General features: G+C 38.9%; 1 protein-coding gene across 2 annotated transcripts in view; it reads left to right on the forward strand.

Annotated features, from left to right (window-relative positions):
- AOPEP (aminopeptidase O (putative)) overlaps nt 1-13,447 on the forward strand; it is a gene marked incomplete at its 5' end in the record, with an annotated part of 173,784 nt that overhangs the window by 141,585 nt on the left and 18,752 nt on the right. For both annotated transcript variants that reach the window (XM_082301942.1, XM_082301943.1), the window contains one exon: nt 8,504-8,620. In XM_082301942.1, coding sequence (XP_082158068.1) covers nt 8,504-8,620 — 117 coding nt within the window. The remainder of the gene's footprint in view (nt 1-8,503; nt 8,621-13,447) is intronic.

Below are 13,447 nucleotides of genomic sequence, written 5' to 3' on the forward strand. Positions count from 1 at the left end.
ACAAGAATAAGAGATGGAAGTGCAGGTTCCCAGCTGTGCTTTAATCCTTTCCTCCAGGAAGGCTTGTGACATTGTTAGTGCTTTATGATGAAACTCAGACAGCCCTCCCTGAAGTGGTGTTGTATCCTGCAGCTGCAGCATGAGCTAGGTGAAGTTGATAAAACTTTCTTCAGCACAGCCATGCTGGTGAAAGCTTTGAAGAGAAAGAAAAGTTGTTTTCTCTCTCCTTCAGGTTTGTTCTCTCCATGATGCCAGCTGTTTGGGGCAGATCTAGTGCCTTTATACTTGAACTATCAGAAAGGAACATGCTTGGTGAACAAATTGAGATTTCCCCAAGACCTGACCACACCATAAGAGAGTTGGAAAACTTGTAGTGAATTCCTTGAAGATAACAATCCTGGCTGAACTCTGGGCATTGACTGAGTCTTGCATTGGTAGGTATAGGCAGAACAAATTTCTGCTCCAGAAGTGGCCTAATGTGTGTCAAACTTTCAAGGAGGAGGATGATACTTCTTCAATCTGGCCCTTGCCCAGTTCTATTGCAAGGATATTTCATACTAAAGAGGTAGTTTAACTTCCTGGGCTAGTGTGCAGAGGCAGGATTTTTAATTTTCAGTACTGGGTGATGAGGTTACTTGCCTAGTAACTTGGAATTTATCAAAGATTAGAAAAATGAGTTACTTTTCTTTGGCTCTCAGGTTTTTGTCTTTCTTCTTCTACTACTTATAATGAGAAAAAATAAAGGAAATCTGTTTGGATGCTGAGGGTGTTCTCACTGATGGTTGTGGCTTGTATTCAGTCATTATGCCACTTCAACTCTTTGGTTTTCAGTGTCTGTTGTAGTCTGCCACTTTCTTTTAATGCCGCAGAGGACACTTGATAGCTGGTTAGTTTCAGAGGATCTAGGTGTTGGTCATTCAAGCTGAGATGGGTTATAATGCCACTGACCAGCTTAAGCTCATGGTTTGGAGCAGTTGAGATCTACAGTGTTTTGGGTGGACAAATTAGGAGGCAGATACTTGCACTTCACATTGTGCTACAATGTGGATATGAAAGCTTTCCACCAATTGCTAAGACTTGGTGGTCTTCTGTATGAGTCCTCTAATATGTAATAGTCAGAGAGTCTGGATAATAAAACAAGATGATTCCTTGGCTTTATTCTTTGTAGTTAGATGAACAGTTTGCTGAACCTGAAGTGCCTCTGTTGGGTGTGCTGTTAGATGAGAAAAGGTGATCTTAATGCCTGCTGCTTACAGCTGGCAAGCACTAATAATTACAGGGCTGATATTTTGATCACCTCCCCACTGCTGGGGACTCCTGAGGTCAAGTGAAGCGATAACTGAAGATCTTGCTGTTGCCAGCTTCAGCTTTGGTTTGTGTCACAGCAATGCTGTCTGTTCCTAGTATGTCTAGGTAATGGTCCTGTGAAGTACGACTTGAGATGTGGAATTTGGCTTCCAGTGTCTGCTTTCTCTCGATGTGGCCATTTCATCTGAAAGCAGGAGCAGCACATCCTAGAAGCACGGTAGTAACTGGCAGGGATGATGATCTGTGTAGAATAGAGAATGTGTAAGCTATTATGCTTAAAAGGGAGTTACTACGCTTGAGGGTAAAGTTACGGTGAAATGCTTCTTTGAGACAACTAAGGTTGAGAAAAGCACTGCATAACCTGACTGAACCTGTAGTGGAACCCGCCTGTTTTTCATTTTGCTGGCTCAGCAATATGTTAGATCATAAAGGTTTAATCATTTTTGGCACTTCAGTGCATTTCTATTAGATTGCAGATGTTGAATTTCTTCACAAGTGGATCTTCTCTCCATTATGTAAATTATGGGAAAATACTTCATACTAAAGCTTAAGAAAAAAATTTTCAGTTTATGGCCTGGTAGCAGTGGCTGGCCTTTTAAAAATATTACTGGTAACATGTAACCAGAATATCAGACACAGAACATAAAACAGGGATTTGTGTCCTTCATTCAGCAATGTTTTCATATTTGTGTCTGTAATAAATAAAACCTTTGTGTTTTAATAGGTATTGGCCCTAAAATGATTTCTGACAGAGTTTATCTGCTTTCAAAAAAACCCCAAAGCCTTAATTTTGATATTATAAAGAGGAAAGTAACTGGTAACAAAATGCCAGTGCAATTGTTTATTAAATAAATTGGTCTCAGTGTCATTTTTATGTTCTACTAGTAAGAATAAGTGATGAGGTGTAAGTGTCCCAGAAAAAGCATTTTGAAGTGTAACACAAATGAAATGCTGATGAACTTGTTGGAGTTACTCCTTTTTGAAATAAGGCTTTTTGAAGCAAAGTTCATAGGAATATCTTTTTCATTATAATTACCAGGTACAATTACTGGTTTTTGTTTTTAAGATGGTTGTTGGAAAATGAGTTGCTGAGTACAGAAAGAGCCATCTGAACAGAGATTGAGAAAAACCACACACAGTGGGAAGAGATATCATACAAGTGCGTAAGTAGATGAGAATGTGTTACAGACTGAGCTATTTTGCTTTTAAATATAGTGAGGACTAGTTATCTTTCATAAACATTGGAAGGGGAGCTGACTTTTCATCAAGAGAGAAGTCAAACAAACTGGCTCAATGAAGTTGAACAGAGCTGTCTTTTTCACTACATGCCTGTGAAATTTTGTCAGCCTCGGGAACGATGGTCTTTATTTTGCAGACCAGTTCAAAGCATTTTTGTCAGCTGCAGAATACTTTTTCTCCCTGCATATTAATAAAACAGCAGATTAGTTCTTTCAGAGTTAAACTCTCTTCAGTAGTGTATTACAGTACATTAGTTAACAACTGTTAGTGCGGACATTTTTGTTGAATTCATATGTTACTTGGTATGAGTACATTTTAGTCCCTGAAGGGGTGAAAAGTGTGCCTTGTTTTCATATAAAAGAAGTCACTGTGCTGATCAGCATCTGAAGAATATTGTTTGAAGTAAACAATGACAAAATCTGTTTAAAAACATGGTTGAGTGAACAGTGTTTTCTTGAATTTTCAAGCTACCAATTTTCTGGACAGTTTGAGGGGTGGGGGGATTTGTTTTACAAAAGTTTTTCTTTAGTTGCAATGTGCAGAAAAGAGCATTCAAGGCAGTGGGGGGAGTTTATAAAGTGAGATTCATTCAGGGATTTGTTTGACCAGCATGAAATAAAAGTGCAGAGATGGCCTGAGCCTATAAATCCTGTCTTCTGGACTAGTAGCATTGCTTTCTTGACTGCAGTTTATGAGGAAATTGAACAGGCTGCACAACGTTGAGTCACTCTCTCTGGAGGTATTTAGAAAACATGTGGACTTGGTGCTTAGGGACGCAGTTTAGTGGTGAACATGGCAGTGTTGGGTAAGCAATTGTACTCGATCTTAGAGGTCTTCTCCAATGTAAATGATTCTATGAACAAATTTTGTCTGAAGGGAGCCATTCTCAATTGAACTATGGGCTGGGGGTTTTCCCTTTCTTTCCTAAGAAAGGAGTGGGGAGGAATTTGGTTTGATGTTGGAAAATGTTATAAATATATATGTGAAAATACATTTCATGTTTTTGGGGGTGGGACACAAGACTACCTTCCACCAAAGAAATACAGGAGAAATATACTGTGCCTTAGAAAGTTTAAACATTTCTGTGTAATTTTCAAAGGTCAAATTGCTTTAATTCTCTATAAGGCCTTGTTTTTCTTGTATTTCTGCCAGCATTTTCCAGTGCACAGTAGTGATTTTTTTTTCCTTTCCCCCTGTTTTTTGCTCAGTGTAAACAGTTCCTTGCTGTGGTTACACAGACAAATATAGCAGAGAACCCTTTTCTCGGAGAAGAGTCTCCCTGTGCATTTCTTAACCATTTTTGGGAAGAATTGATCTATTTGTGCATCCGAGAGAGGGAGGCAGTAGCTGTAAATTGAAGTGACATCATATATATTACTCCCATTGATCCACTTTTAGACTAGAGCCAGGATAAAAGGAAATGGCATCAGGGAGGAAGTATGCTCATTTAGGCACAGATCCCAGTGTGATAATGGAGTAATAATAGAAATCACGCCACTGTCAATCGGTTGCTGCATTAGTCTGAGGCAGATTTCCCCTCCAAGGAGGCTTTCAATGACTTCATTCAAGTGCAGGCAGGAGCAAATGGGATATTCAACATACCAGCTGTACAACTTTAGTGATTTGTGTCCTGGCGGAGGGGTGCAGTGCAAGTGCTGGTGCTGTGGATACTCAAGTAGATATATCTGTGTCACATTTCACATGGCTGTGAAAGGTCAGTAGTCAAACGTTTCAGTGGCAATTCTTTTTCTAGCATAAAGGGCGAATCTGGCATTTATTGCATTTGTTAATGTAGGAATTGATAAATACGCTCTCTTGTGTGGGTGGTCTTCTGGGATGTGAGGTTGATGACCTCTATAGCTGCTATACCAGTCTTTGAAGAGGAAAGATTTGTTTTCTTTGTGCTTTTTACAGGTTAGGGATTGTACTTAGAAAATTCATAGTTTTGTTCAAAGATTGTTTGTAGAAAACCTTTCAAACCTACTTATGTATTAAGATACTCTTGTAACATAGTATAATGGCTTAAGTGTTTTGTGTACTGATATGAATAAAATACAAAGTATGCTTTGCTTACTTCTCAGGGATTTAATATACAGTGGATCTCAGTTACATTTTCCATTTGGTTATGTTTTCTTTAATTCTTTCATCTTGCGTTTTTCAAATACAGACCCAGTTTTGATATTCCCTATTATTTACAGTTTGTTTTAAAGGTAATAGCCTCATTACTCACACTTTAAAGCCACCACATTAGGTAACTTAGGGGAAGCAAGGAACAAATGGTTGTTTAGTAGCAGGACAAAGTGAACTCTTTCAAAAGGCTGAAGAGTTGAAGGAGAGGCTTTACAGTCTTAAGGTAATACATACAGTGCTGGGATACAGCTTTATTGAGGGGATGATGTTTAATTACATGGGACATGACAGAAAACCTCTGCTGTGCTTGACCACAACATATTCATTTATTTCCTCTTTGTAGTGTCTGTCGTCACAAATGGGGGAGGGAGAGCCCTGAGAAAAGTAGTATGATTTCCATGCAGCAGGCATAGGTTAGGACAGGAACTATCTACTTTACAATATAAATAGAGGCTGTTGCAGCAATCATTGACATAATGAAAACTGTTTCTTGATCCTCGCCACATTTCCTGATTGAAGTGATCTGGTTTAATAATTGCATATATTCAAACATTTTGATTGAGCATTCTCTAGTATAGTTCATAGTGCAGGGGTGTTATTTTTATTTTATTTTATTTTGATCACGGAAATTTTGTGTTTAGGGTGTCTTGGTTGTTTTCTAAATGTTTTCAACCTGAAGACACAGCTTGAGACTGCTGTAACTTGCTGTAGCTGTGTTGTGTACTTTTATGTGGGTGTTAGATATGCAATATGCGTTCACAGAATATGAGCTGTTGGAAAGGAAAGTGTTTTTAAGTGCTTGAAAAGAAATTTGTGTTTAGGTCTCTCCAGTATTTATGTTTAGATAGCACTTAAAGCAAGAGCTTCTTTGTATTAAGCGTAAGGCAAACAAATTGAAAATTGACCGCATGGCACCCCAAACAATTCTCCTGGTATGAAAGATGGAAAGTAACAGGTGGGCAGGACAAATAAGGATGGTGGTGGGAAAACAAAAAATGATGAGAGTGGGGTTTCTGAGAGAAAATTCAAGTGCAAATTTTTGAAGCTTATTTATAACCATTAAAAGACTGCTTTGGTGATAGTGATACTCATACTGTTGTGTTTGGGGAAAAGAAAATGTCTGCACCCCTGAATGAATTTTGTTGCAGCCTCTGTCATGAAACTCTAGCCAAGTTTTCTTGGCCTAAGATAAGGTTTTCTCTTCAGCAGAGTCTCTTTTATTGAAAGGAAAGGGTAAAACGTAGATGAGAATGTTCCTCCTTTTGTGTTAGAAACAAGTCGGAGAACAAACTGTAATAGCTGCGCCCACTAGTGCCACTGCGGGGAGAGGTCTGCCACGCTTCCCCTGCCAGGGCCCCACCCTCTCTGCCGGCGTTCTCTAACTCCTGCCTTGGACTGTAATTAATCCATGAGCTGGAAACTGGTATGTAAAGTATCATCTTGGGCAGCTGGAACGTGGGAAAATAGCAGAAGCCATGGTCTCATTCACATAAACATAGAATCATAGAAGACGTGGAGTTAGAGGGGCCCACAAAGATCATGGAGTCCAACTCCTGGCCTTGCACAAGACATTTCAATAATCACACCATATGCCTGACAGCATTGTCCAAATGCTTCTTGAACTTTTGGGTTTATTTTTTTTTAAATTGGGGTTTTGTTTGTTTGTTTTACTCCTCACTCTCAAATCTAAATGGATGAGAGTTTAACCTGTAATTCTGAAAAAACTTCAGCCATGAAGCAGCACTAGGCAGATGTAAATTAAGGGCATGGCTGCTGCTCTGCTGCTGTTCTTTTGTTGGCTTCAATGAGATTCTGTAATGCTACCTTAAACAATAGCTTTCTGTGGCTGAATCTGTATAGCAATTATACTGGAGATATATTATAAAATAATAACTCTACTGCTCTGTACCTATATATTCAAGCAGCTGTTCTATAGTTGCTACAAATTAAGTATTGTTCTGCTGTCTTTTTAGTTAGCAGGGAAAACTTTCTAAATCAGAAGTTACCTTTCTTTGTGTGGTGTTCTGCAACACTTTGTATTTTATTATTGTTCAGAATTAATTCCATTTCCAAGCAGAGCCACTTCACAGAAGTTTTCCCTGTTTTATTTTTTAGCTTGTCTCACCAACCCCCAGGCAGCTGCTGTTGGACTGTGTAATAAACATTTAAGCTGCCATTTTAGTAGTTGTCCTGAAATGAAATATTCAGTATTTTAAAATATCTGACCACTTTTAATGACTCCATTTGGTTGGCAGGCTTTGGTATTACTTAAAAAAATTTTCCACTAAGAGCTAGTAAGGTGTGAGGTATTTTCAGTCTTCAAGAATACAACTAACCTTACTGATAAAAAAATTGAAGGAAATCAAAATGCAAAGAAACCAAAGCATTATCATCCTAGAGATCTCTTTTCCTCTTTATTCTGATTTAGGTACTAATTACATCAATTTAAAAGGGAAGAAAATGTCATGTTGCGAAGTTAGTTGTTAATGTAAATATTTTACAGATTAAGATTTATCAGAAGATCCTTGATATCTTCATGGATTTGCTGTCAAAGATCTTGTCTTTGACAGCAAGTCCATGAAAATATCAATCTTGACAATCCGGTCTTGTTCAGTCCACATAAACAGCCCTGGCTGAGGGATGTGTTGTTGGAAGGGGCATTTCCTGTAGCTGACTTCATTTCATCCCTGCTTTGCGCATTGACGTGTCAAGGGGGACATGGGCAGGCAGCGAGGTGGGAACAGAAAATCACCAAATGTGGCAAAAGCTGGAAGTAGTGTCAAAATAACAGGATGTCTTTTTTCATTAGTCTGTCTCAAGAACATTAGAAGTGAGCAGGGTTGGTTTCTTTTTGTGTACAAAAGCTTTACTGACATTCTTCCTCCCTTCCCCCTTCCTCCCCTTGTGCCCTGCAATGATGAATAGTGGGGAAAATTTTGGGGCATGTAACAAACTTCTGACTGATCACCTTGGCGCCTGAATTTCCAATAGATGTTTCCTGGCAGCTGGTGCAATTTCTCTCTGAGCTGTGTTTGAATTATTTATTTGTTCATCCAATAAGCCTATTAAACAGAGCACTTAGGCACTTGCTACAACAGACTTCTGCTTTTTTTTTTTTTTTTTTTTGGGTTACATTAGGTTCCAGTTGAAAATGATAGGTTCTGGAGTCAAGTAACTAACTACTGAGTATATATCCATGTACAGATGTTACACTGTGTGTGCCACAAACACAACATTCATGCACATTTCACATGAAAGGATGGATGGTTTGTGACTCACTGCACTAAAATATGCCTCAAAATGTGTTTTTACAAGAGTTGTTTGGTGGGTCACATATTTGGGTTGTGTTTCTTTGTTCACTGTAAACATATCATGCAATTGCTTCTACATCAGATAAAAATGCCACTCTAAAAAATTATACATTCATATGCCTAGTTGATTCCTCAAATTATGCACTGTAAATTATTCTTTTTATTTCTTCCGAGCCCAAACAAAATAGAATTACTTATTCTATAAATTCCATAAAAATCTTACTTATTAAGCTGTGATTGTATTTCAGTAAGATAAGCATGTTTTAGACCTGACCTAACCATAGTAATGAAAACCATGGAAAACAAGTCCTAATTTTGCCCCAGCACAGTCTTTCATAACACAGACACATAAACCCTGAGGTTTTTCAGAAACCAGCTAGAGGTCCAAGTTGTATTTCAAGCACATGCTGGAAGTACACAGGTTACCGCTATCTTATCCTCTCTGGTTTGTTTCCATTTATCTTGCTCAGCCAGTAGAGATCTTCATTCACACATGGCATTTATTTTTTTCCTAGCTTCTCCCTGACCAGCTGGTCTTACTTCTGGAGTCCCTTTTGGAGGAGAAGACATTGTGTCCTAGAATACTGCAATGCTTGGAGAGAACATACCAGCTCCGGGAGCAAGATGCTGAGGTAAGTCACTTTAAAAAATCTCCCTAATGTATGCCACTATGTTGTTGACTAAGAATGAACATGTTCCACTAGGAACCAGGCTCACGCCAGTTCTTCTTTTCCCTGTCTGAATCTGAATCTTAACTCCAGTATTGTTGCATCTTCATGTGCTGTAATGACTCAGTATTTCTGTGTGTTTTGTGTAGGTCCAGGTGTATTTGCATACTGTGGTAGGAAAGGACAGCACAATGCAGATATCCAAGCTATTTTACATGTATCTCAGGCAGCACATTTGTTCAAGTGTTAAATTTTTCACTATGTTTTGCTGTGTAGTAGGGCCTGGGTAGTTTTTGTTGTGATATTATCTCCAAATGTAATCATAAAATTTTTCCTCCCCATTGTCAGCTCGTATTGTTCCTCTTTGCATACTTCAAAGTTTCACTCAGGATTTAGAAAAGGTAGCTTTCCAGAGGGTCTGTGGTGTTGTCTGGTTTGGGGCATTAATTTAATAGGAAGTCAGTTTTTTTACACTTGCTTCTAGTAAGTGCCAGTGACATTAATAGCCCCCGAGGAAAACGCTGCTTTATATGATATTGTAAAGGGTAGCATCCCTGCTCCAGAGTGCTTTGTATCTTTGTGAGGCAAACCAGTAAATCTTTATTACCACATGCAGAGATGACTGTTTTAAGTCCCATGGTTTTCTCAGGCTGGGAGAGTTCTGACAATTAGGGCAGTAGAGTAGTGGCTGAAAGCACCCCTGCAACAAGCCTTTGCTTCAAGTACGTAGAATTCAGGAGGGGAGGCAAGAAAGTGCAATCAGTTACGAAAATAAAGGGTGTGTAGATATATATGTGTGTGTGTATATATATATGTAGATCAAACAAGGGTTAATTATGAAGTAGCATACAACCAAGCTACTTTGCAATGAGGGAATATGGTGAATTTAACATTTGGCTCCTGTTTATTTAAAAACTACCTTACAGAAGGTTGCAGAAGTCAGTGTGCCTGACTTACTGTGTTGTAGTTGGAACTTTGTGGCAATTATTAGAATTGAAGGAGAGAGCAAAATCTGTCTTATTGCTCTAATGCTGAAGTTGCTGTGTGGATGCTTGGAAGGACTTGGAAATCCAAACCTTAACATAAAGATCAATAGAATAGATGTCTACCTTTTCCTCAGGAAAAAAAAAAAAGAGGGTAACATTTCAATTGCTGCTGTTTACTGCAACTTTTTACTTCTTGTTGATACAGTCTTCCAAATGCCAGATTTGTTTTTAATTAGTACTTGAACCAACATTTCTATTTATAGGTGTTAGAATATATTTTAATCACATCTGAATGCCAGTGAAATGTCAGTGGTTCTATTATGGGAAGAGGAATTAATAGAGAGATAGATCAAAGCAATAGATGTGTTGTTGTTGTTTCATGCTGGTGGATTTAAGCACCAGACCACAAGCTTCAGTTTCTCAGGTTTTTCCTTTTCTTCCTTTTCAGGTGTTTTTTTTCCTTGCAGTGTTATGTAAAAGTACACAAATGATCTGTCAGAATTTTTGCTTGAAAAAGCTCCACAAACCCACAAAATTATGACCTCTATGAAATTAACATAATCTCCATTTTATTTTACAAGGTGAAACCAAAGGCTTAGGAGACAACTCACTTAGAAGTACAACTAAGCTAACATTACCATTTTACCAGTCATCAGACCCCCGACACCTACAGTCCTTTAAAGGGAACTGGCTCCCATGGCCTCACATACCTGAGGAAAGGACTATTTTTTCCTCATTGACATGTATGTGCACAGTGGATATTTTGTTATCATGACCCAGGGACAAAGAACTGCAGTCTGAGCCTGTTCTTGTCTAGATTTAATTTGTGAAGACACAAATCACTTACAGTGAGCCTGTTGTGTTACTGCAGTTCAAATGTTCTCAGTAGCTAAACATCAGAAATGGATCATTAAAAATAAAAGCATAAAAAACTTGCAGGCAGGCCAATAAAAAGAAGAAAACTCTCAGTGTCAGAGGGTTTATTCCAGGATTTTTGGAAGTGAGGTCGTCAGCTGTGTTCCATCCAGCAGCAGAAAGTTAAGAAATAAACCTGTTTTCTTATTTTTGAAAAGTAGCGTTTAAAGTCACATTAATCTTCCAGTAGGGATTAGTAATGATAAGGCCGATAGTGTGAGAGGTTACACAAAGGAGTATGGTTTTTTGTATTTTAACAAAGTTTGGTCTTAAAATATGTACATAAAATTTTGTCTGCGCACGTGGTAGTCAGAATGTTGTTACTGGGGGTTCATCTGTCCTGCACATGTACAGCATGGAAAGTCCTGGTTCATATTTCTTAAAGCTGTTCTGTCTATATCACTGAAACATCTTTATTTTGACTTTAAAATTGACCATGGTTATTGTAGTAAAGCATTGCACACCTCGTGGCATCTGCACTTGCCCACAGCAAAGTGCAGGTCTGTCCCCGGCCAGTGAAGCTGCCAACAGCACTGTTTGGTACTCCTGACCACTTGTTACCACATGCATGTCCAGACTTAACAACCTAAGGGCGCATCTTGTTTCAGAAAGGAGAGGAGGGTTTGCAGCAGATTATTTGCCTTGTTTCAATTCCTTTGTATGAGTCAGAAGAGGAGAGAGGTGAGAGTCAACCTTGGCCTGGCATGTGGAGGTTGATCTCTCTTCAACGGGTCTCCTCAGCAACTCAGTGTAGTTCCTGTCATCTTTCAAATTAGGTCTCAGTGCAGATATGTAGGCTCAGTGTCTGTCTCACTTCTAAGACAGACACTGATTTGAATGCTTCTTTTAACAGACAAAAAATACATCGTAAGTTAAGTAACATATTTTTGATTCATAATGCATAACTCGAGCCACAAGAGCAGAACTGCTGATTGCTTAGTCACATTTCAGACTGGTCTGCCCCTAGTCTTGGATGCCAGGAGAGGCTTGTGGGGCATCTGTCAAATGGCAGAATTTGTGACTCCTTTCTGCTTTTTGCAGTATGCTTCTGTAACAAATAATTATTTCATTTTTCATTTACTCTTCAAACCTTGGAACATCTGAGAAGACACAAAACTACAGGTTTGTTTTCAAAAGATTAAATTCATTTATCTGAGCTATTTGAACTGAGCCTATCAAAGAGATCTTTGTTTTGAAAGCAAGGAAGGATTCAAAGTTTAAAGCCATTTTTCCATTCTTCTCTCTGTGCCTTGAGCCCATCGTGACTCAGACAACTGGTGTCAGACAAGTGGGAGGCAATTACAAGGAAGAATGATTGTGTCCTCAGTTTTCTCTTCCTGTTCCCCCTATCTTGTTGTGCTTCTTCCCACTACATAACAAAATAACTCATGCACAGGCCACATCTCCATGACATACCACATCCTGCATCCAAGAGAAGCCTCATAGAAGCTGACTGCATTTTGAACACGACAAAGTCCAGCTGGAAGTTCATCTGGCTGAGGAGAAACGGGATATGTTATAAAGCAGCAGCTACAGTTGCTGTCAGACAGCACAGTAGGATAATAAAATTTAAAGTGGGTCCAGAGTTGTTTTTGTTTTGTTTCTTTCCAAAGTGGCTGTTGTATGCAGCTGTTTCATTTATTCAGTATCTAGCTTCTGGCAGAATGTGGAGAGTTGGTCTACATGGAAAGTCTTGGGTGGCTAGTATTTTTTGAAATCTGTCTAACCTCGATGACATCTCTTCTGATATGACAATGCAGTCTTATCTCATTTGAATATGTTATTGAGAACTTTCATATAAACAAAATGGAGTCAGTCAGTTACAAAAGACAACACTCTGAGGTCTGAGTTAACACTCAATGAATCTCTTAGCTAGAAGAGCCGTCTCATTATTCCCATTATTTCTGTTCTTCATTTGGTCAGAGAAAGGCCCATAACTTGTGGGCACATAAGGTCACAGGATAGCCGAGTAGCCTGCAGAATAGTGAAAGACATGTCAGGGAGAGATCACATAGCCATAGGAGAAGAAGAGTGGGTGTGACACTTTCAGTCCTGTTTAAGACTTGACGATATTTCTGCAAGTGTGTTTTACTTGTCACTGAATTATCTAAGAAGTGGTGATAAAAAATACAGAATGTGGACGAGGCAGCAATGTTAATGGTGTTGTTCCCCAGATTTTTCACTGTAAAGTTAGCTTTCCTTTCTTTCCTACTTCCTTTCTTTCCTACCTTTTATCTTGCCTGCACAGCATATGGAAAGTTGCTTTGTTGGTTTTCCTTGTCTCAGCAAGTTGACTGAAATGCTCTTCACTTACATAATGCTTTCCCTGTGTTTGGGATCATAATGTGGTATATTTTGGGGAGAGAAGAGCAACTAGAACTCTTTCTGCAGCAAATGTGAGTAAAATGAGTTAAGATCATAATATCATCAGTCATGTGGGTGGCATAAAGCTATTCTCACACAAATACTTCATTGTGCAGGAGTCTGCCTGTGAGACCAAGGCTATAAAGTGGTGGCATCTTACTTCACTGACAGAAATGCAGTCACGCTAATACAAACCATTTAAGGTGCTTGGCATCCTAGAAGTGGTGAGAATTGAGTTAGGACAAAATAACTGTGATTCATTGATCATTCCTAGCCTGTGAAAAGCTGGCAGATGTGGAAGTACAAATGAATTCTTGTCAATTCCCATCTGATGTTGACTGTGTTGAGCTGAGCACATTCTCGGGCTGCATAATACAGCTGTCCTATTGATTGTGGATGGGCATTGTTTGAAGGCACACTTACGGAACAGAGCTCTGTAGACTGCACTGTAACACTGGGTGGGAAAAGTGAACTGCTTGGGAAAGGTCAGTTCACACTTGCAGAAGGCACTTTGTGAGGTTTCCTT

The sequence above is a fragment of the Coloeus monedula genome (assembly GCF_965178545.1).
Source record: "Coloeus monedula genome assembly, chromosome: Z".
Lineage (NCBI taxonomy): Eukaryota > Metazoa > Chordata > Aves > Passeriformes > Corvidae > Coloeus > Coloeus monedula.